This window comes from Trichomycterus rosablanca, chromosome 4 (assembly GCF_030014385.1).
Source record: "Trichomycterus rosablanca isolate fTriRos1 chromosome 4, fTriRos1.hap1, whole genome shotgun sequence".
NCBI lineage: Eukaryota > Metazoa > Chordata > Actinopteri > Siluriformes > Trichomycteridae > Trichomycterus > Trichomycterus rosablanca.
The window spans coordinates 36,501,588-36,528,593 of NC_085991.1; the positions used below are offsets into that span (position 1 = coordinate 36,501,588).

The window sequence follows — 27,006 nt, forward strand, 5'->3', positions numbered from 1 at the left end:
AAGTTTGTTAAGGCTATTTGTTGCTTTGCTGTGGGACAATTGTGGTTGAAGGGTTAAGGTGTGCGATCTATTGGTTTAAGATAAAATCAACAACTTCATGTTTGCTATATATATTTTTAAGTAGCTATTTTAATGTGTAGAACTTTATAGACACATCAAGTAATGTATTTTAATTTTATTAGTTTTATTCATGCAGATTATTTTTTTTCAAGCATCTTAGCAATATACAAGAACAGTCAAGTAATTCAAAAGTTTAGGATTTCTTTCTGTGATGACCTAAGTTTTTTGTCCAAAATGTAACCAAATCTGATTAAACATTTTTGTTTGTTACTGTACTTTTAGCCTAAATATGTTCTTATAAGAACTTGCTGAACTAGACAAAGTGTAATAAATGTTTATACTTTTAAAAAGAGAATGGTCATCGGTGCATATAAGTGTGTTTGGGAAACCTATATCTTCTGGATTATTTAACAAAGGAACAAATGGTCACATGCTGTGTAGCATTAAATAGTGGGTACATGGCAACATAGTGTAGAAATATCAAAGTTAATACTTGGTTCAGTACCTCTAAAACTACAACCAACTGTATACACTGATCAGTCATAACATTAAAACCACCTCATTGTTTCTACTTTCACTGTCCATTATATCAGCCCCACTTACCATATAGAAGCACTTTTTAGTTCTACAATTACTGACTATTTCTCTACATATGTGTTTTAGCCTGCTTTCACCCTGTTCTTCAATGGTCAGGACCCCCACAGAGTAGGTATTATTTAGGCGGTGGATCATTCTCAGCTTTGCAGTGACAATGACGTGGTGGTGGTGGTGGTGGTGGTGGTTGTGCTGGTATAAGTGGATCAGACACAGACTCTCATCTATCGCTGCTGTTTGAGTTGGTCATCTTCTAGACCATTAGTGGTCACAGGATGCTGCCCACGAGGTGCTGTTGGTTGGATATTTTTGGTTAGTGGACTATTCTCAGTGACGGTGAGGTGTTTAAGAAGTCCATCAGCGCTGCTGTGTCTGATCCACTCATACCAGCACCATGTCAGTGTCACTGCAGTGCTGAGAATGATCCACCACCCAAATAATACCTACTCTATAGTGGTCCTGTGGGGGTCCTGACCATTGAAGAACAGCATGAAAGGGGGGCTAACGAAGCATGCAGAGAAACAGATGGACTACAGTCAGTAATTGTTGAACTATAAAGTGCTTCTATATGGTAAGTGGAGCTGATAAAATGGACAGTGAGTGTAGAAACAAGGAGGTGGTTTTAATGTTATGGTTGATCAGTGTATTCTGAAATGTTGTTTAGTGAATTAAAAAGCTAAGCTGAAAAACATGAATTTGTGACCATTTATCTTTAAATAAGCTCCAAGGTCCTTTTAAATAAGGACCTTGGAGTCCACTTGAGTGTTTACAGAGGTAGTAATGCAGTCCAGTCCACTGTAAATGGATAAAATATCTGCTCTTGCAGGAGCTGGAGGAAAATTATCAAAGAGCGTACTCTGAGGCCTTGACTGCGTTTGGAAATGGTGCCCTATTTGTGGAAAAGTTCATCGAGAAACCACGTCACATTGAGGTTCAGATCCTGGGTGAGTATGTGTGTGTATGGACTTACCTTACCATGATTTATTAGCTTGTCTCTAGTGTATTCTAGCTACTATGCAGGAGAATTTTTACTCATTAAACATGATTTGTTCCTCTGGCACTGGGTGTGTAGTCAATATTATACATCTTAAAGTGAATATAGCTTGTTAAGGGAGAACAGCAGTGTATCAGTGAAAGCAATGAACCATGCATGAGAGAACAAGGTCACACAAGTCACTGAAGCAAAGCAGCATTCTTGTATATCTCTGCTGCTTCAGTTTTGTTTCTCTTTTTTTGCCTATTTAATTTTTAACAGCAAAAAATATGTTACAATTTTTATAAACTGCTTTGTCCTGGTCAGGGTTTTAATGGGTCCCACTGGGCAAAAGGCAGGAATACCCTAAACAATGTGCCAGTCCATTGAAAGGCTTTGGACATCCCCAAGACATAGCCAATGATTGTTTGTGAAGCTCAAACATCTAATAGTGTTGCTGAGATTCAAACCCATGTCTCAGCTGAGGTGTGTTAGTGTAATAGACCAATGTGCCACCAGTCAGCAGTGTTAAGACTTGTAGCAGTTTTTACTATTTTCAACTCACAACTACGGACTTGGTACATTTACATTTTCAGCATATAGCAGACACTTTTATCCAAAGCGACTTACAGTTGTGACAGTATACAATCTAAGCAATTGAGGGTTAAGGGCCTTGCTCAAGGACCCAACACACTCAAAAAAAAAATTCTTTGGCTGAACTTAATTGAATTATGGAAAGTATTTCCACACAATTGTATTTATTTCTTTGGACATAAAGCAATTTTGTTTATCCACCACAATTTATTTAAGTAGTCTAAACTTAATTTGATCTGTTAAGTTTGACTCAACTCATTAAGGTAATCTGGACAAGATTTTCTAGTGTTGATCCAACTTATTTTCCTAAAGTTGATGCAACTTATTTCATTTAAGTTGTTCCAAACCATGTTGATTTAACTTATTTTACTTATGTTGGTTCTACTAATTGTACTAAAATTGATGTAACAATTAAGTTAATTTTGTTGATTTAACTTATGATTTTAAAACATTAAGTTATTACACATAAAAGGCAAGTTGATTAAACTTTCTTTTTTTGTTATAGCAACTGCTTTTCCCAATAATTCTACTTATCTTGAGCTCAATTTAAAAAAATAGTTTAAAATAGTTTATGTTAAATACATTTTAAATATCAATTAGAAATGTTTATTTATAGAAAAACAGACAATCATAAAATTCTTCTCTTTTTTATTTCACTTCAGAAGTATTTACTTAAAATACAACATGTCAAGGAAACATTAAAAACTGTACAGACTGTATGAAAGCACAAACAGCTCTTTACAGTAATCATGAACCTGTACTGTTTCACACGGCAAGCTGATTTCTTAACGTTTGGCTGCAGCTCTCTAAAACAAAACAAAGAAACAAGAAACAAAAATATTAATATCAACATTAATAGCGTTCATTTAAGGATTACAATAAAGCAAGCCAGCACACTCTTTGCTTCGTATGAAGGCTAGCATGCTAGCATGTAGCCTAAATACGGCAAATAAAGCAGCACTGTTTATTTATTTAGTGTCAACATTAAAATAATTTATTTTAAACAAAATTGTTAAGTAAAGTACAACACTTACCAACATTAGACTGAAATTGGGTTAACGGATGAAAGATGAAAAAGCTCCGTCAGACTGGTGTACATGCTACTCAAACACAGCACAGTCGGGGGAATAAAGTTCGTCGACTTAGTTTAACAAAGGTTCTACTTTCCAAAAGATATTCGAGAAAGACACGTTTACTTTTACAAAAAGCCTTAAATGAAAAGTAAAAAGTAATTTGCAGGTTACAAAAGTTTAAACAAATGACCCTCACACAAGAAAAAATGGCTACCCGAAAATCATTTTTGATTCACCAACACCTGAAAAGGGGCGGACTTACACGTTTATGGGAGAGGTTTTCTGTTCAATTACTTAACTTTTTTAAGTTAATCAAAAGTAATTTTTTTGTTTAATGAATTTAAAACCTCGCAAGAGTTGGATAAACTCAATTTATTCTCTTTTATTTCAGTTGATTGATTTAGGTCAATTTAACAATTAGGATAATTACGTTGTATTAACACAGATATTTTAAGTACATTTTAAAAATGGGTCAAATCAATTAATATCAATTTGATTTGTTTGCTTAACAAGAACGAATGCCAATTCTTTGTTTTTTGAGTGCAGTTGCAACCTGTCAGTGGTAGGGCTTGGACCGGCAACCTTCTGATTACTAGTCCAGTACCTTAACCACTAGGCTATTACTACTCAAAACTTAGTAGTTCTGCCAAGTTACTTAGTGGTATATTTTTAGAGGTGAAAGTAAACTGGTGTACCTAAAGGAAGGCCACCCAACACAGACACTGACCAGAGGTAATAAGAGGTCATCAGGATTTATATCACTGTATGGCACCCACATTGCCTGTTGCCCTCGTTACCCTTTGCATTGTATTTATAGGAAACAAAAACTGTGACATTTAATTCAACTTTGTATATACTTTATATATGATTTCATTGAAATTTGATGGCTGCAGAATGTTCCAAAAAAGGTAGAACAGGGGCATGGCCTTATCTTTTAACAGTTTTGTGATTATTTGAGAACTTAGGGCACCATTGTAAGTGTGAAAGTGAAATGTATCCAATTCTTGTCTGATGTAACACTTCAGCTCCTCAACAATCTGGGATCTATATTCTATTTTTGGTTGTTGTCTTGCTCTTGTCTTTTCAGTGCACCTGTTTTCACTTTTATTTGCACAAACTGATTCACCATTGCTTATGCCTTCTGACTGGAACCCTAAAGTTTATTTGACTGTGTTATACTGTGGTGATTAAGTGCTCTTTTAATTTTATACTATAATAGTGTAACATTTTAATAAGAATGGTGGTGTAAATGGCAAAGGAAAAGCATTTGTAAATTGGAAATAAGTAGATTGGGAAAAGAGGGAGAAATATTCAAATAATAATAATAACCATTTTGAAATATGGACTCATCAGAACACAGCATACTCCGATCAGCCATCTACACTCACTGTCCATTTTATTAGCTCCATTTACCATATAGGAGCACTTGGTAGTTCTACAATTACTGACTGTAGTCCATCTGTTTCTCTACATGCTTTGTTAGCCCCCTTTCATGCTGTTCTTCAATGGTCAGGACTCTCCCAGGACCACCACAGAGCAGGTATTATTTGCGTAGTGGATCATTCTCAGCACTGCGGTGACACTGACATAGTGGTGGTCCTGTGGGGGTCCTGACCATTAAAGAACAGCATGAAAGGGGGCTAACAAAGCATGTAGAGAAACAGATGGACTACAGTCAGTAATTGTAAAACTACAAAGTGCTTCTATATGGTAAGTGGAGCTGATAAAATGGACAGTGAGTGTAGAAAAAAGGAGGTGGTTTTAATTTTATGGCTGATCAGTGTATGTTTTTACTTTGTATTGTTTCATCTTAGATAAGCTGAGCTGAGCTTAAGTAGGTTGGCTGTGTTTTTTCTTGTTGTTAAGTGGCTTCTACTTCTACGTCTGAGCAACTACTGTACATGTCAATATTCAGTAATGATTTTTGGCCCTGCCCTTTATGCACAGATATTTCTCCACAATTTTGAAACCTTTTAATATTTTGAATTGTAGTTGACCAAATCATCATGCATTACAAATATTCTTACATAAACATTTTAAATTGGGTTTTTACTTGTTAATGGAAACCTTGTCATCTAGATGGTGATCCAAAATGCAAACATAACCCTCAACAATAAATGTTCCTTTGCCCCTGACAGGCATTCAGTGCTGTTTTTAAGCCCTGCCCTATTTTCATATTCTCTTCATCTTTTAGTAATATAGTAATCTGTAAATCCTGAGAATTGGAGACAGCCTCCTTTTTTCCACCCAATTATTAATTAACAGATTCACATTGACATGAATATGATTATAAGTCTAGGGTTTTTTTTCACTATTACTTGAACTGCATCGCCCCAGTTCAACCAAGCATATCTTATTTTTAGTTTTGCCTTGAAGGTTTCCCAGGTGTGGGTTATGAATCCCATCATGTCTGAAATATGGCTTCATCGATACAGAATTGTGGCTATGTTCTGGAAGCCATGTTTCAAGAAACTAATCTGTCAATTCTTATTTTTTGCAGTCTTGCATTAACATTTGTTCTTAAACTACTTGACTGTTCAGTCACACAGTGCTGACCTTCATCCATTCTTGCTCAAAAATGACTAAGTCTATTATTAATACTTCTTTTATATCTAATCATAATCACATCACCTGTTACCAATAATTTGATGCCTGCAACTGGGAGGTTTATGGAATTATTGAAAATGTGACTGGAAGATTTAAACAGGTGTCAATGTACAAATATCAATGTATTTGATAAGATAAAACATTAAATATCTCTTTTTTGTGCTGTTTCCAATATAAAATGATCTGTTTTTATTTGCACTTTCCTTAATGTTTAAACTTTTTAGAATTGGGTTTGCATAAGAATGACAACTAAATGGTAAATGGTAAATGTAAAACACAAGCAGTGGTGCACAACTGTGGTCATATAAGGCCGGCCTCCAGCAGAGTGTGGTAATTTCCTTGTTCCAACACCCAATTCATGGCTTCGGTTAATTACATGGTTTAGTAGATATGATAAAGCTGCAAAATGATAAAACTGTGCTGGATTTCTGCACCCCTAACATAGAAAAGAACTAATGGCAGCAGAACAGTGCAATCATTTGGTGCACTGTTGACTTGCACGCCATGCAATATGTTACCCCTGCAAGAAGAACAATTAGCTGCTGAACTAAATTGCAACTTAAGTACAAGGCATGCTGAGAGCACTATGCAGATCAGCAATAAAGACTCCTTCTCCTAATGTAAGATTTGGCATTGTTTTAGGAAAAGAATACTTAAGACTGACTAAATTATGCTAAATCAAGTGAATGTTTATATTTCTTTAAAAAATGAAGTTTACTTAAACAAATGTTTATTAAACAATTAAGTCTAATAGCTGACTTTTTTTTGTAGAAATGTGGGTTTGTTTTCGTCATATTTATTAAGCACTGAGCAAATAAAAATGTAAAATGTTAAATGAGAAAATGCATCAAAGCGTTTTGTTTTTGGGGTAGAAGCTTTGTTAGATTTGTAGCTTTGTTAGCTTTCTAAAAAATGTCTTCTTACCCCCAAAAAACTGTACTGCTTACCTATTATCTGGAAGACCAGGCCCCCACTTAGCCTTTCTGTGGTTTAAGAACCTCTATCAAACACATCCTCTATACATGACAAAAAGTAAACACCACCAGAACAATAATTTACACTACAAACAACTACAAGGAAATCTTTATCTCAACCCCCCCCACCCCCCCCCCCCACCAAAGAAATGCTTAAATTCTTAGAATCACTATGACTTAAAAATGCCACATGAAATTTAAACATCAATTCATCTCAACACCCTCACTGTCACACAAACATCCTAATCCCTATGTACAACAGTAAAGAAACAAATTGACCCTCCACTTTGACTTTTTGTTTTACTTTGGCTATTATTAAGACATGATTATTGCTGTAGCAGCTGATATGGCATTAAGAATCAAACAAAAACATATCTGGGTTTGCACAGCAGCAGGATACTAAACTTTGATTTTAAAGTGGACATCTGCATTCACGGATATGCAAAATGCTTTTTTCTTGGGTTATTGTGTTTAAACTATTATTGATAAACTGCAGTGCAAACTCAGCCTTTTAACACTTTAAAGCTGCTAAAACAATTGATATTTTGTTCCCCCTTTTCCCCTCATTTGCTGAATTAAATGTACCCAAACAAGCAGCAGTCATACGTCTTAAAATGAGTACAATAATGCGATCTATAATCTAACCACAGGCTGAAGAACTGTGCCAACACTGACTTTTTTTTACTGACATTAACTAGTCTGTGAATTTGTCAACTGCTTTCCCTTTACTGCTTAAATTCTTGGAAGCAGTTGCATTTAAAAACACTATATAAGTTAGGAAAAAAAACAATTAAAACTCTACACCCTCATATTTACACGAACACTCTAACCACCATAAGCACAAGTAAGGAAGCAAATCTATCTAATCTATTAGCTAGCCATGATAATAGCCATAGCAGCTGACATGGCGTTAAGAATTAAACAAACAAAACAAAACTTATGAGGTTTGCATATAGGGTTCAATCTATAGTACTATGTATAGTATATGGTGACTCGGTGGGTAGCATTGTTGCCTCACAACGTGAAGGTTTGATTTTGGTCTGGGTTTGACTCCCAAGGCAGAGTGCATCAGGTCCTTTCTATGTGGAGTCTGCATGTTCTCCCAATGTCTGTGTGGGTTGCCTCCGGGAGCTCCGTGTTCCTCCCACAGTCCAAAGACAAAGTTAGCTGAACTGTAAATACAAAATTGCCTGTGATGGTGTATGACTGAGCTTGTATCATGTGTAACCGGTAACTTTATAGAATATTTACATTTGCACAACAACAAGGGGCTAAGAATACTTGTCATTAAGTGGTTTTGCATGTTCTTTGCTGGTCTTCTGTGAGTCTTTGTTTTTCTTTCAGTTTGCAAAAACATGTAGGAGGTGAATTGTTTTCTATTTCAGTTTTCTTTTAAGTGTGTGCATAAGTGTAATTAATGATGGACTGTGACTTGGAGACAGCCTCCTTCCTTCTGCCTATTTTATTCAGGTGGTGCTGGACAACCTCCAGGATTAAGGCAACTTGGGCTAAATCAAAGACTATTCTTATGTATTCTGGTAAATTAGTTTAGGAAAATAGAGTATGTCAGTTTTGTCATCTACTCAAGGTCAATTCTTTCTTAAGATTGTTCATTTCTTATTGACATAAGATATGATTCCTTTATGAATGACATGAATATGGTTATAAGTCTTTTTATTTTTACTATTACTTAAACTGCACCGCCTCAATTCAACCAAGCATATCTTATTTTCAGTTTTGCCTTGAAGGTTTCCCAGGTGTAAGTTATGAATCCCATCATGTCTGAGATATAGCTTCATCGATGCAGAGTTGTGACTGTTCCGGAAGCCAGGTTTCGAGAAACTAATCGTCGTCATGCCTTGGCTGTATGTGAGCAGGTGGTAATTGTGGGACTGAATTGGGCCATCACTCATTTGTTATCTGTGGAGTGGAGTGAGTAAGAAGCCAGGTCCATGAGGTGATTACATCTAAAAATAACAGCCTGAGTTTCAGCCAGTCTTCCAGCATTGTGCTATCTTGCTAATAAGGTGAAATCTCTGCATAGTGATTAGCTCAGCAGGAGCGTGCTGTATCACAGACAGAAACAGCATTGATAGGAAATAAATGACCCCAGAAATACCATGAAGACAACTGAGTGTGTGTTTGTGTGTGTGTTAAGATGTTGAGATGCATGGCATGAGTAAAACCTCTAATCGTGCAAACGTTCTCATATGGGTAAAAAAAAAAAGCTGCTGTTATACAACTACAGAAGCCTCAAATGGTCCTGTATGCATGTTGCCCTGGCACAGTGTGTTCCTGCCAGGCACCCAGTGTTTTTAGATGGTCATGAATCCAATCTAAAAAAATAAAAGGTTGGACACATTTAATGAGCACTGACTGTACAGCTTTGTTGCTGCAGCACTGTGTGCTCTAAACCTCACATAGGTCTCTTGGTCTATTTTTCACTTCTCTTTAACCTGGGGATTGTTAGGCTTCAGCCAATAGCTGTTAGCATTAGTACTTGGACTTTTGCCCCTTTTCCACTGCATTGTACTTTATGGTACAGTACATTTTAGACACCCCCTAGACCATGCTAAATCCGGCTATCCTTCTTGACCAGGGACCAAGGGTACTGAAGTAGGCTGTATGGATATAGCAAGAAACCATACATGGGAAATTGTATATATTTAACAAAATTGCCACTGCAGTGAGACGATACAAGTGCTTTATTTAAAGCCTAACTTCAAATTTATTAAATAAAAATATTAAACACCACAACTATAGCTGGGAAAACTGAATGTTGTCCTATTGCTGCTGCTGCTATTTACAGTTATAATTGCATATTTGATTTCAGCTACACCTCACTTTCACAAATTTGAAGTAGCACATTAGATATGGTGCATATACAAGGGTTCTTCAAAAAGTTTCCACACTTTACTCTATTTTGTAAGAATTTCAAAAACAAATTACATCACTTTTCTGCATATGTATTGAGCGATGTATTTTTTCCAGCGTCGTACCATTTTAATGCCATCAGCAAAAAATGTTTTTGGTTGAGAGTGTAGCCACTGATGCACCGCTGCTTTCTCATCATCACATGAAAATCTTCTTCCCCTTAAAGCTTCTTTGAGCATCCCTTATACATTCCTACTTGATAAAGGGGGAGGATGCCCCGCAGTGTGAATCCTGTCAATAACAATTACCCATCACGATTAAACACATAATGAGTGTCCTAAATACCAAAGGGAAAGGCAAAAATTCTCCATAGCTGGAACAATGAAAGACATTTTTAACCTTAAAAAAGCAGAACAGCTTTTGAACTTCATTGCAATCACTAAATTAGGAATACACATATAATATCAGAGACTACATAACGGATACAAAGCACCCACATAAACCTTTCCTGCCATGAATGTAACTCAAGAGTAAACATGGCATTGACAGACAGACAGACAGACAGACAGTCAGTCAGTCATCGAGTGTCCAAAAAGGTGGAAATCGGATGATGCTAAATGTGGACTATAAGCTCGCTCTGTCTCACCTGCCATGAATGTAACTCACAAGAGTAAACACGGCTTGGATGGATGGATGGATGGGTACAGTACTGTTCAATTGAAAAGTTCTGTTTCATTGCTCTTTTGGTGAGTCCAGCCACACCAGGCATTGGTTTTGATTACCAGCTCAATAATTAATACATCTGTTAACTGTACAGGGATTTCGACAATTTTGCCTACTCGTATCCATCACAGGTGACTGACAAACTATGGAAACTGTGTTTTTGTTAATTATACCTTTCCTTGCTCTTTCTTCCTCAGGTGATAAGTATGGAAACGTGATCCACTTATACGAGCGAGACTGTTCCATTCAGAGACGCCATCAGAAAGTAGTCGAAATCGCCCCCGCTGCACTGCTTGACCCTCAGCTCAGAGACAGACTCACCTCGGATTCAGTTAACCTCGCCAAACAGGTACTTACACGGCCACACACAAACACAGTTCTTGTATGTTTGCTGTTCTTTATTCAAGCTTGTTTCTAGGTAGGCTGGGAAGAATAGTCACTGTTAATCTTAACAGCTGGGCTGCCATTGGCCGCAGCAGTACCCAATAGCCAGTTTCACTGGTACCGCTAAGGCACATATGGAAATAATAGGCCTATAATATATTATGGAAGTGTGTGCTGTACTGCCATGTGTGGTGTCCATGATAACAACTTTGGTAATTCCCTTACACTAGTGCTAGGTTCTAACCCCACAGATGGTTGTGTATCAGTTCTAGCAGGTAAAGCCAGGAATTAGTAAGTTATACGTAAGTATGACATAGCCTATAGATATAAATATATAATGAGCTTGTTTTTACTTGAAAATTGTGCACATTATACTGCATATTTCTAGACCGAAACTCTGCATTACCAGGATGCGTGCCCATGGGAGAGGTTTCCCCCCAACCTTTAAAACCATTTTCCCCCCTATTTTTCTCAGAATTTTCTCCCCTAATCTAGTCATATCCAATTACCCTGGTTGCATTACGCTTCACCTCTACTGATACAACCCTCTACTGCTGACTGAGGTGCTTCGCAACTGACACACGCCCCCTCCGACACATGTGCAGTACCGACTGCATCTTTTCACCTGCATGAGGTGAGTTCATATGCGGATCAGCTCTGTGCAAGGAGAGCCACACCCTGATCAGCATTATTCCAGCAGAGGTCGTAATTGCACCACTTATGAGGAACCCTGGTCCGGCTCGTCCCATCCCTGAACAACAGCCAATCATTGTTAATGTGGCTGCCCAGCCCAGACTGATGGCAGAGCTGAGATTTGATACGATGTATTCAAAATCCCAGCTCTGGTGCGCTAGTGTATTTTACCGCTGTGCCACCTAAACGGCAAAAAAAAAAACATTTTAAATAAACTTTAAGATAATAGTATAAATAAATAAATAATAAAATGTAATCACATTACAAATGTTACCAGTGGACAATACAAGAATAGTACTCATTACAAGAACTCAAAAGGGCAGATAGAAACTAATTATACTGTACATGGTTCATTATACAATTCTGCTTTTTCCTTGTTCGATACTGTGGTATTTTTGTGTGACCTATTTAGATAATAAAAAATAACCTACATGCAGTTGCATTGATTTCCTGTGACCATTTTGTTTTTATTTTTAGTGGCATCTTTAAAATGAGCAAATTTTTCTGCCAAGAAAGTTGTTTGTGTATGTAGTGAACATCTTGCAGGTGGTTTACAGATCACTGCATAAATATGTAAGGAGTGTTAAATAAGCTAAACAAGTGCCCTTGTTATCCCAGGTGCTAATAATCCAACAGTAGGTTAATCGGCTGTGCTATATTGCCCACAGGTCTAAGTGAGGGAGTGAATACATGAATGTGTAAACGTGTCGCTCTGGACTGGCACCTTGTGAAATTTGCACCGTGCATTTGCTGTGTCTGGGTGGGAACCAGACACATCATGACCCTGACCAAGATTAAGTAATAAATAAAAGTAATTGAACACAGGATCATTGAGGGTGTTTTTGGGAGCAGTGTGAGGGCAGTGATATAGCTTCAGAACAGTGTGTATCCAGGTTGTGTGTATACATGTACTTGTTCCTGGCAGTGTAATTTGTAGCATGGGTAAATCATGTCTTGTTCTGCAGACAACAGTAACAATGTCACTCACACTAAAGTATGTGTTTAAAGCTTTGGACAAAGCTTTTGCACGGCTGGCTCACATACTTTTTAAAGCAGCTGTGCCCAACCTTTTTTGCACCAGGGACCGGTTTCATATAAAATATAATTTCACAAACCGGTGTAGGTGGGAGGATTAAAAATAGAATAAATATAGAATGGAAAATCAGTGTGAATCCTAAGCTTTTTTTGATGCAATGAGATGCTGCCCCCACCTAGTGGAGATTGGGGACAATAACACCCGAAGAGTTTTGGAAACGTAATTGGTTTTGTAGCAATCTCTAATTATTATTCTTTCTGTGTGGCTGGTAATAAATGACCCACAGACAGGTACTCATCCGTGGCCCGGTGGTTGGGGACCACTGTTTTAAAGCATTTTTAAAGCTTTGGTCTGTGTGTTTGTGTGTGTAAGTAAAATACATTATTTCATATTACAAAAAATAAATCCCCCCCCATAAAAAAACAACAACCCTGCTTTAATTCTTAAAATCATTAGGAAATCTCTTCAGTTAAACTCTACACCCTCAGTAACCATCAGTAACACTCTAATACCTATTAAGTCTCTTCATGAATTTATATAACTAAACAAGTTCTACAGTATTATTTCTATTTTTGTCCCTTTCAATTCTATCTCTCATTTTTTTCCCCCTCCTGCTTTTTTTTTTCTATTTTATTTATGCATTTTCTCCCATTCTGTCCCAGTTTAGCGTAGTCAATTTGTCTTCCGCTGCTGGGGGATCCCTGATTGCACTCAAGGTGCTCACGCCACCTCCGACCCTCGTGCAGCCTTTAGCGGAACCCTTTTTCACTTATGTACTATGCACAGGCGCCTCTCAATCTGCCAATCAGGGTCCTTACACAGCGTTTGAAGACCCCACCCACATAGTCCAGTCATCCCACCCTACCACGTCTGCTGCAGGCACTGCCAATTATGCCTGCTAGATGGTGCCAAGCCGACCAGTGGCAATGCCGAGTTTCGAGCCGAGGAGTTCAGAATCTCGGCGCTGGTGTGCTAGTGGAATATCCCGCTGTGCCACCTGGGCGACCAAGAACAGTGATTATGTGTAAAAATCAGTTAAACTCTACACCAGCATAAGAGACCTATAAAATCTCTTTATAAATTCATATAACTAATCAACCCCCACTTTGACTTTTTAAAGAACAAACGTATTATTCAGCCATGATAATATCCATAGCAGCTGACTTGTTGTTAAGAATTAAACAAACATTGCAAAATGCCCAGCCACAATTTGAATTTCAACAACCACTAAAACCACTATATAAAGATAAAGCAGTAATGTTAAGAGGTTTAAAGCCTTGTGTTTCTCAGTCAATGAAATCTCATAGAAAAAAGTACAACTGAAAAACCCTTTTTCTATGTAGGGATTAACCTTAGCTGATCTTTGCCCTGACAAAACCACATACACACACACAAACTTGATTGTAATCAAAAGGTGAGTCTATCCCAACAAACTGTAATCCTTCCATCACACACTCCTAACTCTCTACTATTTTGGTATTTGCTGATAAAGCATTGCCTGTCACTTTTGATAAGTCATTCTCAGCTCTGAGAATGAAATGTGTGTATCTCTCACTGAAACTGCATTACTACAGTTGGCATGCATGATAGCATGGAGCAATGACAGGATGACCTGGTGATGCAGACAGAAATGACATTTGAGATCTGTAGTTGACAGGCTGGGTGTATTTTTGCTTTCATGTCTTGATACAAGGACTGCATATGCACAAAATGTTAAAAGAAATCCTCAACCAAGATAATACAGAAGTAATCCTTAAATTCCTCACTAATATAAGCCTGAAACCATATAACCACATTCATTGTTGGATAAAATGTGCATTTTTGTGTGTTAGCAGGAAATCCTGTCTGTCTGTCTTTTTATCCATCACTTGTCCTATTTACACACTGTTGTGTTTCACACAGCAGAGGGCAGTATGACTCTCAAGGCATTTTTTATCACATGAAGTGACTTAAATACACCCAAATAATGTGATTATTCAGAGCTTGTTTGTATAAGCAGTAACATGTCCAAATAGCATTTATTACAGAAGGTAGTACCATAATGACTTTTAATTCTATACTTAATAAAGCATATGCATACCTTTACATTTTAATGTACATCTTAAATAGTATGTAAAATATCCAGAGTGTCAGATATTAATAAAATGCAAGCAATAGCAGAACCTTATTTGGACTGGTAGCAAGAAATACACAGGTCAGGCATGTCATTATGACCACCTTCCTAATATTGTGTTGGTCCCCCTTTGCTGCCAAAACAGCCCTGACATGTTGAGGCATGGAGTCTGACACCTTTCTATCAGAACCAGCATTAACCTCTTCAGCAATTTGAGCTACACTAGCTCATCTGTTGGATCGGACCACGTGGGCCAGCCTTGGTTTACCACTGTTCCTTCCTTGGACCACTTCTGATAGATACTGACCACTGCAGACCGGGAACACCCCATGTGACCTGCAGTTTTGGAGATGCTCTGACCCAGTCGTCTAGCCATCACAATCTGACCCTTGTTAAACTCGCTCAAATCCTTACGCTTGCCCATTTTTCCTGCTTCTAACACATCGACTTTGAGGATAAAATGTTCACTTGGTGCCTAATATATCCCACCCACTAACAGGTGCCGTGATGAAGAGATAATCAGTGTTATTCACTTCACCTGTCAGTGCTCATAATGTTATGCCTGGTCGGTGTACATCACTAATTATTGTATGATTGTGATTATCTGTTAACATAAAAATGAATAAGAATTAGCATAGTTTAATGAGAGGCATATTTTGTTTAAAAACAGACCAAAGATTTAAGAAGCAAGGGTCATTTTCCGCTGTATTGCAGCCACATACAAAACACATACAATCACATGTAAAAAGCCTATAGCCATTGAACTCAGGAGTTAAAATACATTTTCTTTGCTGGTGAATCCACAAACTGGCAGTTTGACAAATATAGATCTAGTTGCTAAGTTTCAGTTTCCAACCTAATGCTCTAATGGTGAAATAGTCATGATGGTTGTGCTGTTACAGCCTTACCTATTCCTATTTGAAAAAGCTAGTGCTCCCTTAGCTACTAAATCAAGCCATTAAACAATTTTACTTAGCAACTTGGATAATTTTCACTAGCAACACCCAAGCATGATTACTGCCACATGTGTTCAATCTTACACTTAAATAACACCTGTTTGGTAGTATGAAGAAGGTTAAAAGGTCCCAAAAAGCAGCATGTGATGCCACATTCTAAAGAAATTCAAATTCAGATGCAAAGTCATTGAAATATACCAGCCTGGAAAAGGGTACAAAGCCATTCTAACCCTTACAGTGGGTTAATAAAGGGTTGCTAAGGCTCTTTGACTACATGGAACTACAATGAGAGCCATTATCCACAATTAAAGCAAACTTGGAACAACCTTCACAGGACCGACCAGCCTACCAAAATCTCACCAAGAACAACCAGGAGGTAGCAAAAGCACCCAGATGAACAGGATTCCTCTATTAAGACACTGTGCAAAAATTGCAACCGTGGGAGAGTTGCAGTAGCACAAATGCTTATCTAATATACTAATAATCTAGACTTTCAAGACAGCCCATCATTTTCAGACTCAAAGATCAAGCAGAGTTGTGCGACGCAGCAGGACAATGATTAAAAGACACAAACAGGTCCACCACTAAATGGATCAACAGAAACAAAATTAAGGTTTTGGAGTGGCTGAAGTACTGACTTGAATCCCACTGAGCTGCTGTGGCAAGACCTCAAATAAGCAGTTCATGCTCAAACCCTCGAATGTAGCCAAATTAAAGCAATCCTGCAAAGAGTGGTCCAGAATTCCTCCACAGCTTTGTGTAGAACTCATCACAATTTATTGCAAATGTTTGATTGTGGCTGTTACTGCCAAGGGTGGCACAACCAGTTATTAGATATAGGGGAGCAATTACTTTTTCACAAAGGCTGTATATGTAATACATTTATATTTATCTTAAACACATAAATTAATCATTTAAAAGCTGCATTTAGTGTTTACTTGTGTTGTATTTATCTCCATTAGTTGGACGATCTGAAACATTTAAATCTGACAGTTAGATGAAAAATACAAGAAACTGAGTAAGGGGCAAATAATTTTTTTTAACCATTAAGTCTAAATGGTTTAAGCGATTGGTGGAGCGATAGTTGGATCAAAAAGTTTAGAGGCCATAAAATATGTATTGGTAGATTCGTAATTGAATACATAGTTGTTAACTGAGTGGCTGTAAATAAATAATAGATGGAAAGTAGATAATCACATAACATGATGTGGTGAGAGATGGGCAGTAATGTATTATTATTATTATTTTCAGAATATATGTAGTTATGTAACTTGTTTTGATGTAATTCAGTGTGAACCACTGCTTTATTATACTATTTTTAATTAAATTACATTGTTTATAGCACTCTCTTTCATTCTTATCGACTCACTCGCCAGTCCAATCAACTTTTATTAATCCTAGCATCTCGTTTTTTATTTTCCTTCTCTCGGCTGCCTCCATCTCCCTTGTTTGTTGCCCCTGGGGTCTCCATGGAAAGAATGAATGATTTTTCATGGTGCTAATGCTGCTCTGCTGATTTTCCCCTTTAAAGTAATTTATTAAGCTAATTAATTTATTTATAACTCTTGAAATCACTTTTCAGTGAGATTGCTGTGCTGTACTGGGTATTTCCGTCTAATGTTGCCATATTAATTTAAAGGTCAATAATTGAGTCTGCTTGTTTTGATTAGAACAATAGGTCTGTGTGAGCATGAGATTAAGACAGATGGATAAGGTGAAATTCAGTAAACCCAAACCATTTCTGACTGAAAACTAATACAAAAGAATAAAGAATACTTAAAAATTAAAACACTTACGGTGGAAGTTACCAGTATTTAGGAGTTAGCAGCAGTAGGAAGAGACAGAGATTAGGTAATGCTATAAAGGATCTGCTGTAAAGGGTTCATACCGTGAAGAACATGTATAGGTTAAAGAATCAATAACTTGCATTTGATGAGAGCTGGGTGGAAGAATTTGTAAGTAGTTGTGATTGAATACACCATCTAAAGTGTAGTACTTTATGCAAGATAAGTCTATATATCTTCTGTAAAGGGCTCATACAGTGAAGAACGTGTATAGAATAAAAATAATCAATAACTCATTTGTTGAGAACTGGGTGGAAGAATTTGTAAGTAGTCATGATTGAATATTGAAAACACATACACCTACACAAACACACATGCCATAATCCTTATTTTCCAAGTGTGAGCTGTTTTACTGAGATGCCAGTTTCAACAACAGGTGAAGTTCATGCAGCAGAGATCTATCTTTTGATTGGACTTGGGTTCGGACCGTACCGCTGGTTACAGCCTGCATGGTGTTTATGTGGGTCTCGTATTTTATTTATGCATTTTCTCCCAATTTAACATAGTCATTGTGTCTTCCGCTGCTTCTGCCTCTCTATCTGCCAATCAGGGTCCTTACACAGCGTTTGAAGTCCCCACCCACATAGTCCGGTCATCCCGCCCTAGCAGAGACATGTCTGCTGCAGGCACTGCCAATAATGCCTGCTAGATGGTGTCCAGTCATCCGGTGGCAACGTCGAGTTTCGAACCGAGGAGTTCAGAATATCCTGCTGTGCCACCTGGGCGCCTTATGTGGTTCTCCTTATTAGGTGTCTCCCAATACTCCCACAAAAACCTTGCCTGGCTGTTTTCTCACATTTGTACCTAAAATATGTGGGATAAATGTTGGACCCAGATACTAAAGTTACTGGAGATCATGTAAATGCATTGATTTATGGTTAAGTGATCACAAAGGTTGCAGAGCACAAAGATGGATGGTGAATGGTTGGGTTGAGAATTGGATGGCTATGTTAATTGATCGATGCATACATGAATTGGTGTGTTGCTGGGATTTTGTAGGTTTTTTGAGTGCTGGCCTTGATGAAAGCTCCATAGTTAAGTAGTCACAAAGGAAGTGTTTGATGGATGTTTTAGTGGATTGATGAATAGGTATTTGGCTGTATTTATGAATTGGTGCCTTGGATGCTGTATTATTTCATCATTTCACATTTTAAGCAGACAAGATGATCATGAAAATGTTTTTAAACATATAACTATGACTCTCAACAATCCAGCTTTTAGATCTAAATAAAGTATAGTGTTTTGGTCAATTTGATATTTAACTAATTTGCTATGGTAGTTTGTAATGCTGGTACTTGTAATGCTCGGAATAAACAGGGTTCTAATTCAGAAGTGGTATACTGCTTCCAATAAAATAATTAAAAAACTTTAAAAATATTAATATTAATGCATAAAACCTTTCAGGCTAAACAGATAGATATTAGTGTGTGTATTTTAAAAGCTCTCTGGCGCCATTCTTGGCTTTTACATTTTACAAATAAATTATTTAGCCTAGCCATTGGTAAAAAACAAACAAACAAATGTTTGAGCTGGAAGATAGCAAAAACTGGCAGTGATGTCTTCATTTACAAATCCCTCTTCTAAAATCGTTGGGGCATTTTGTAAAGTGCAGTAAAAACAATAATTTGTGATTTGTTCACTCACTTAAACCTTTATTTAACTGACAAAAGTACAAGGATTTCTAGTCTTTTCACTCATTTACATGATTGTATTTTGCAGGTTTAGAATTTAATGCCTTCAACACAATTAAACATTTGAAACAGAGGCATGTTTACCACTGTTGCATCATTCTGCACTGTATTTATTATTAGACGTCACTTTTTAATGGGTTTGTATCTGAGTATTGCATACACAATAGTGTTTATGGTGTGAATGGATCTAAATAAACATACACCGATCAACCATAACATTATGACCACCTCCTTGTTTCTACTTACTGTCCATTTCATCAGCTCCACTTACCATATAGAAGCACTTTGTAGTTCTACAATTACTAACTGTAGTCCATCTGTTTCTCCACATGCTTTGTCCTTTCATGCTGTTCTTCAATGGTCAGGACTTTCCCAGTACCACTACAGAGCAGGTAGTATTTAGGTGGTGGATCATTCTCAGCACTGCAGTGACAATGACATGGTGGTGGCGTGTTAGTGTGTGTTGTGCTGCGCTAATGGAGTTTTAAACACCTCACTGTCCCTGCTGGACTGAGAATAGTCCACCAACCAAAAATATATCCAGCCAACAGCGTCCCGTGGGCAGCGTCCTGTGACCACTGATGATGGTCTAGAAGATGACCAACTCAAACAGCAGCAATAGATGAGCGATCGTCTCTGACTTTACATCTACAAGGTGAACCAACTAGGTAGGAGTGTCTAATAGAGTGGACAATGAATGGACACGGTATTTAAAAACTCCAGCAGCGCTGCTGTGTCTGACCACTCATACCGGCACAACACACACTAACACACCACCATAATGTCATTGTCACTGCAGTGCTGAGAATGATCCACCACCTAAATAATACCTGCTCTGTGGTGGTTCTGTGGGGGTCCTGACCATTTGAAGAACAGGGTGAAAGTGGGCTAACAAAGCATGCAGAGAAACAGATGGACTACAGTCAGTAATTGTAGAACTACAAAGTGCTTCTATGTGGTAAGTGGAGCTGATAAAATGGACAGTGAGTGTAGAAACAAGGATGTGGTTTTGATGTTATGGCTGATCAGTGTACAGTATTTTGCAACTGTATCCAATTACCCAATTGCATTACGCTTCCTCTCTACTGATGCCGACTCCTGCCCCGATTGAGGAGAGCGAACTGGCGCACGCCCCCTCTGACACACGTGCAGTAGCCGACTGCATCTTTTCACCTGCACTAGGCGAGTTCATATGCGGATCAGCTTTGTGTACGGAGAGCAACACCCTGATCAGCATTATTCCTCAAGGTCGTAATTCGCTCAGTTATGAGGTCCCTTCCGCTCCCACCCTGTATGAACAACAACCAATCATTGTTCATGTAGCCACCCAGCCCAGCTGGATGGCAGAGCTGAGTTTCGAACCGAAGAGTTCTAAATGTCTGCTCTGGTGTGCTAGGGTGTTTTACTGCTCATCTTTCTTTAATGAGGTAAAATTCAATGCACTTTAATTGGGTATGTCAATACTTTACTGCTAGTGTGACTAACCATAGGTTTAGATTCTTGTACATATTGATCTGTGCAAAATCATCAGCTTGTAAATGGGCACCAGTGCACCTTGTTTGTGATGTGGCATCACTAACATTTTTTCGAGTTGTATTATTATTATTTTTTTTTTCAAATCAGTTTGGCTTTACCATAGTAAGTGTGAACCACTGGTCACTTTTTTGAAGAAACAGGGCTATCTGCTGTGGAGATCAGCAGGGGGGTTTGGATTACAGAATTATGTCCATCTGCCCTGCTACTAATGGCCCGCAGGGGGTATGAAAGTGCAGAGGACAGTCTGTGGCATTCTCTTTAATCAGGCAGTCTCTACGTCTCATCAGATAACACGCTGCACTGGGAAAGCCCGTTAAAAACCCTTCTCTTTGAGCCTTTGCTTGCTGGCTCATCAGCTTTGCATTGTAAATTGACCATAGTAATATCTGCACACTCTGAAAGGCAAGTATCTATTGTTTCCACCAGCTCATAAGCTGGCATTTTTTAATCTTTTCCAAGGAATTCAGCCAGGGTTTTGATGCCCGTTGCCTATTGTGGAGTACCAGCCCTGTACAGACGAGCTGCCTCCAGAGACGCCGTGACATAAACCTTTCGAACGGAGCTCCAAAGACAAATTCACACCGGATGCCATCTGCATCAGTGATGAGTGGCTGCTCCACTTCTTTTTAATTGCTGCCTGGCATATACTGGGTCTCTCATTTCTTTTTCCAAAAACATGAGTTAGCGCATACTGTTTTTTAGCCGAACTCAGTTTTTTACTGGAGTTCTTTTATCTTATTATTACCTATTTGTCTTTGAGGTAGTGCGTTCCTCGTGCGTCATCGATGCACCTGTGGGGCGGGAGCCTGGCCATCTGAGTTTTCTAAAGTTTGCTGGAGGCAGCCTATAGGCTTACATCACTGGGTAGCAAACATCTCTTTTTTGGGCAAGCATGTGGAGTGTTCTATCCCGTTTCACTTATGTTCTTGTCTATTAGTTCTTGCACGTCTCCGCTTTGAGCTGCAAATTTTATTTGGCTTATTTTGGATTTCATGTGTGTTATTTTGGCCACTCTTTAGCCACAGTATTGCTCTGCCTTGGTTAAGCATCCTGCATATTGTGTTCATTCTCCACAGTCTTGCCATTATGGAACTACACCTGCTACCTCAATTGCAGGGCATGCCCAGCCCTATACACTTGTTTTACAAACCCATGGAATATTTTGATGCAGGGTGCAAAGAAAATTAAACTTGTATTAACCAAACACCCACATAACTATGGTATTTACACTGATCAGCTATAACATTAAAACCACCTCCTTGTTTCTACACTCACTGTCCATTTTATCAGCTCCACTTACCATATAGAAGCACTTCGTTGTTCTACAATTACTGTAGTTCATCTGTTTCTCTACATACCTTTTTAGCCTGCTTTCACCCTCTTCTTCAATGGTCAGGAGCTGATGAAATGGACAGTGAGTGTAGAAACAACTGTCAGTAACTGTGGAACTACAAAGTGCTTCTATATGGTAAGTGAAGCCGATAGAATGGACAATGTGTGTAGAAACAAGGAGGTGGTTTAATGTTATGGCTGATCGGTGTAAGTAAACACATTTTATCCCCATTATATCAAATCATTGACATTACATAAATTATTTGATTGTCAGTAAAACTGTCGGTGACTCATGAATAATTCATATTGAAGATAAATAGAACTAATTCGCACATGGGTGGCATGGTTTCTCCAACACGCATGCCTACTCCATGCCGAGCTTGGTGCAGAATCTCATCAAAGGATTTCTGCTCTGATTGCAATTTTATGACTGCAAGTGTGTGTGTGAGTGTGTTTGTGTGTGTGTGCTCCAGATGCTGTTATAATTCTAGCCCATCTGATACATCTGACTATGCCAGATTCATTGATTCCTGTGTTTCTGCCTTCCTTTGTTTTCCACTGAAAAAAAGAAATAAAAAAATTAAACTGCAAGAGGGTTTATTGGCAAATCAATGAAAGTGTCACTAGAAACAAATGAGCTTAAAGATGATTGGTCATAGTAAAACATAACCTATGAATAATAATTCAAACTTTAAAAATCGAATTTTCTATTTTTCCCCACTTCCCCCCCATTTTTTCTCCCCTAATTTAGTCGTGTCCAATTACCCTGAATGCGTCCTCTGTACTGATTCGACACTTCACCGCTGACTGATGACGCCTCTCAACTGACATACGCCCCCTCCGGCACGTACAGTCAGTACAGGCTTCATTTTTCACCTGCACGAGTCGAGTTCATACACTGACGGTCACTGTGTATGGAGGGCCACACCCCCATCAGCATTATTCCTCAGCCCTGTGCAGGCGCCATCAGTCAGCCAGCAGGGGCCGCAGTTGCACTAGTTATGAGGACCTATGATCCAACTTTCTTACCCTCTAACCCTGAACAACAGCCAATCGTTGTTCATGCTGCCGCCCAGCCCAGTCGGAAGGCTGAGATTCGATACGATGTATTCGAAATCCCTCTGGTGCGCTAGCGTACTTTACCGCTGCCCCACCTGAGCGGCTATAAAACAGTTTATTGAAGTAAAGCCAAAATAAGCAACTTCTGAATGATAGCTTCGTCCAACCGGTTCTATCCATTTTAATTACTTACATTTAATGTTTAGTTTATCTATAGTGATATAAGATATTATTACGCATCCCCCCCCCCCCCGCCTTTATGGTGTATGCACTGTTGTGAGTGGGTGTTGCCCAAATTGTTGCTAAATATTGTCAAACAGACAAGCTTTAGGTCAATTAAACTCTGGCCCTGATCAGTCCATATGAACTCCCATATACACGCTTGTAAACACATTCTAGACATAAGCAAACCAACACACCTGAATACACATTCACATAAAGTCGTGCAGCTGAGTACGACAGTGAGCTGAATATTAAACTCTCGCCTCAAATGCATTCACACCTTTTACATACAGCTTGCTCATACAGAGCAGATTGTAGCTCTTATACAGCATGCAAGACAAAATGTTCTATATGTGCAAAAATATAATGCCATTTCTTCTAATTAGTGAGTTTAGATGTTAAGTTGCACCTTTTGCTACGTGTATTATTAAGTACAACCCCAAATCAGAGAAAGTTGAGACAGCATGGAAAATGCAAATAATAAAAAACACAGAGTTTCTTGCATTTACTGTGACTTTAAATAAAGATATTTCATATTTTGTCTGGTCAACTTCATTTCATTTATTAATAAACCTTCATTCCTGCATTTCAGGCCTGCAACACATTCCAAAAAAAGTTGGGACAGTAAGGCATTTACCACTTTGTAATATTGCCATTCCTTTTCACCACACTTAATAGACGTTTTGGCACCGAGGAGACCAAGTGATTTTAGTGTTTCAGCTTTTATTTTGTCCCATTCCTTCTGCAAACACGTCTTAAGATGTGCAACAGTACAGGCTCCTCGTTGTTGCATTTTTCACTTCGAAACTCTCCACACATTCTCAGTTGGGGACTGGTCAGGACTGCAGGCAGGCCAGTCCAGTACCCATACCCTCTTCTTCCACAGCCATGCCTTTGTAATGTGTGCAGCGTGTGGTTTTGCATCGTCTTGTTGAAAAATGCATGGACGTCCCTGGAAAAGATGACGTCTTGAAAGCAGCATATTGTCTTAGATCTCAATGTACTTTTCTGCATTAATGCTGCCATTACAGAAGTGTAAATGACCTTTGCCAAGGGCACTGACACAGCCCCATACCATGACAGACCCTGGCTTTTGGACTTGTTGCTGATAACAGTCTGGATGGTCCTTTTCGTCTTTGGTCCAGAGCACACAGTGTCCATTTTTTCCAAAAAGACCTGGAATGCTGATTCATCTGACCACAGTACATGTTTCCACTGTATGATGGTCCATCCTAGATGCCTCCGAGCCCAGAGAAGTCGACGCTGCTTCTGGACATGGTTAACATAAGGCTTCTTTTTTTAAGTTTTAAGTGGCATTTGTGCATGTAACTCCGTATTGTAGTGCTTGACAAAGGTTTGCCAAAGTAATCCCTCACCCATGTGGTTATATCAGCTATTGTTGAGTGGCAGTTCTTGATGCAGTGCCGTCTGAGGGATCAAAGATCACGGGCATTCAGCTTAAGCTTGCACCCTTGGCCTTTACGCACTGAAATTCCTCCTGATTCCTTGAATGGTTTAATGATATTCTGCACTGTAGAGGGAGAAATATGCAAATCCCTTCTTTTTTCTTTGAGGTTCATTGTTTTTAAACATTTCAATCATTTTCTCACACATTTGTTGACAAACTGGAGATCCTCTGATCATCTTTGCTCATCAAAGCCTTTTCTGGATGCTGCTTTTGTACCAAACCATGATTACAATCACCTGTTGACTTAACTGTTTGGAATCACACCATTATGTAGTTTTTTCACCTCATTACTAGCCTTAAATTGCCCCTGTCTCAACTTTTTTGGAATGTGTTGCAGACCTGAAATGCGGAAATGGAGTTTTATTAGTAAATGAAAAGTTGAGCAGATTAAACATGAACCATCTTGGGTTCAAACTGTCTGCAATCAAATAGGAACACTACATTTTTATTTTATTTGCATTTTCCTTACTGTCCCAACTTTTTCTGATTTGGGGTTGTAAAAATAAATATGCTTCCAACTTCCAAAAGGCGCTGTTCTTTGTCAGTATGACCACACTACTAGGCACAAAGTGAGGTTTATAAAGACATTGTGTGTATCCCAAAACACTTACTTATGTCTTTAACACATAAATCAATTGAATTTGGCCATATTTATAATTTAATTGTGTGAATCTTATCAAGTCACTTCTGTGAATCTTATCAAGTCAGATTTATTTGTATAGTGCTTTTTACATTGTCTCATAGCAACTTTACAGCATCCAGAGTACATTAAAGAATTAAAGAATACATTATCGTGCATGGTGTATTCTATAATGAATTCTTCATCCCTAACCTTACACCAGAAGCAATTCGCAAGCAACATGGTCTGAATTAAGTGCTTTTAGGGTTTAATTTTAGTATAATACTGATGACCCCGTTTTAATTAATTTCACTGACATTCAACACAGCTGGTAGCTTGTCAGCAATATGGGACACCACTTTTAAATATTGTTTAGTAAGAAAGTGCGTCTCATTTTACAAATATTCCCAGATTCTTGTGTTCCTGTGTTAACTTGTTACCTTTGTGCCCCAAAAGAAAGGAGGTATCAAGGAAGAGAATCAAGAAAGAAGATTGTATTAAGGAATTGGGATGAACCCATGGTTTGATGATTCTGCTGTGCTGAAAAAACCCTGATGTTGAGACCATTGTAAACCTTTAGGATAAGTTGAAACATGGAGAGCTATTTCTTTATATGCTCTTTAGACTAAATGAGCACACATTTGTACCTACATACTTATTTTGTGAAAATCATCCAAGAGGATTGCAGGTGATCATAGCCGCACATGGGTGGAGGAGCCATATTAATGAATATGGAATTTAAATGGGTTGTCCAACAAGCTTATGGTCAGGTGCCCACATGTTGGTCATATTGTGTTTTGTTTACTCATTAGCACATAAGAAGCATACTTGTATCTTTCATACTGCAAAACACACCAATAAAAATGCATGTTTGGCCATTTTTTTAAACAACCATATAGCAACTAGCAAATACAGTGGTACCTTGAAACTTAACGTCAGTTGGTTCTGGGAGGGGCGTTGAGTTTTAAGGTATTTTTCCCATAAAGATGTATGGGAAACCTGTTAATGCGTTCCATGGTCCCATGGAACTGCATATATTTTACGCTAATGTAAAATAATGGGTTGTTTTTGACACAATGCAATATACAAACTACAATAAAAATACAGTTAAACCTGCTTTTTACCTTAACGTCTTTGTTTTCTTATGCTTCTTAATTAGTGGAAAGAACTTATGAGCAGTAATTAGCAGAGGTTTAGAGTTTCTATGTCATTTTTTTAATACATTAATTTACGTTAAGCTTTTTTTACTGAAAAGCGTTTTAGACTATCTTGGAAAAGCTGATTCTCACAATTTCTCAGAACCTCGAGCTATAACAAGTTTAAAAGTGTAACAGTGAGGAAAATCCAGCTAAACACACATGCATGTGGATTCTTTCAGATTCATTGATTTGACGGTTATTCCACACAAATGCAGATTCGTCTTGTATTTACACTTTGATGACGTTTAGCGCTGAACAAAGCAGCAGTCACATATATATTGAGTTTAAGGGAAACGTTGAGTTTAAGGGTACAAATTTCTTGATAAAGGGTGTTTAGTTTAGGGTACATTGAGTTACAAGATAAGTCCTTCTACTGGTGGAA

At 38.2% G+C, this 27,006-nt stretch overlaps 1 protein-coding gene across 1 annotated transcript in view; it reads left to right on the forward strand.

Moving 5' to 3' along the window:
* pcxb (pyruvate carboxylase b) overlaps window positions 1–27,006 on the forward strand; it is a 371,478-nt gene that overhangs the window by 12,586 nt on the left and 331,886 nt on the right. Inside the window, exons 5-6 of the mRNA XM_062994233.1 lie at window positions 1,481–1,598; window positions 10,670–10,821. Coding sequence (XP_062850303.1) covers window positions 1,481–1,598; window positions 10,670–10,821 — 270 coding nt within the window. The remainder of the gene's footprint in view (window positions 1–1,480; window positions 1,599–10,669; window positions 10,822–27,006) is intronic.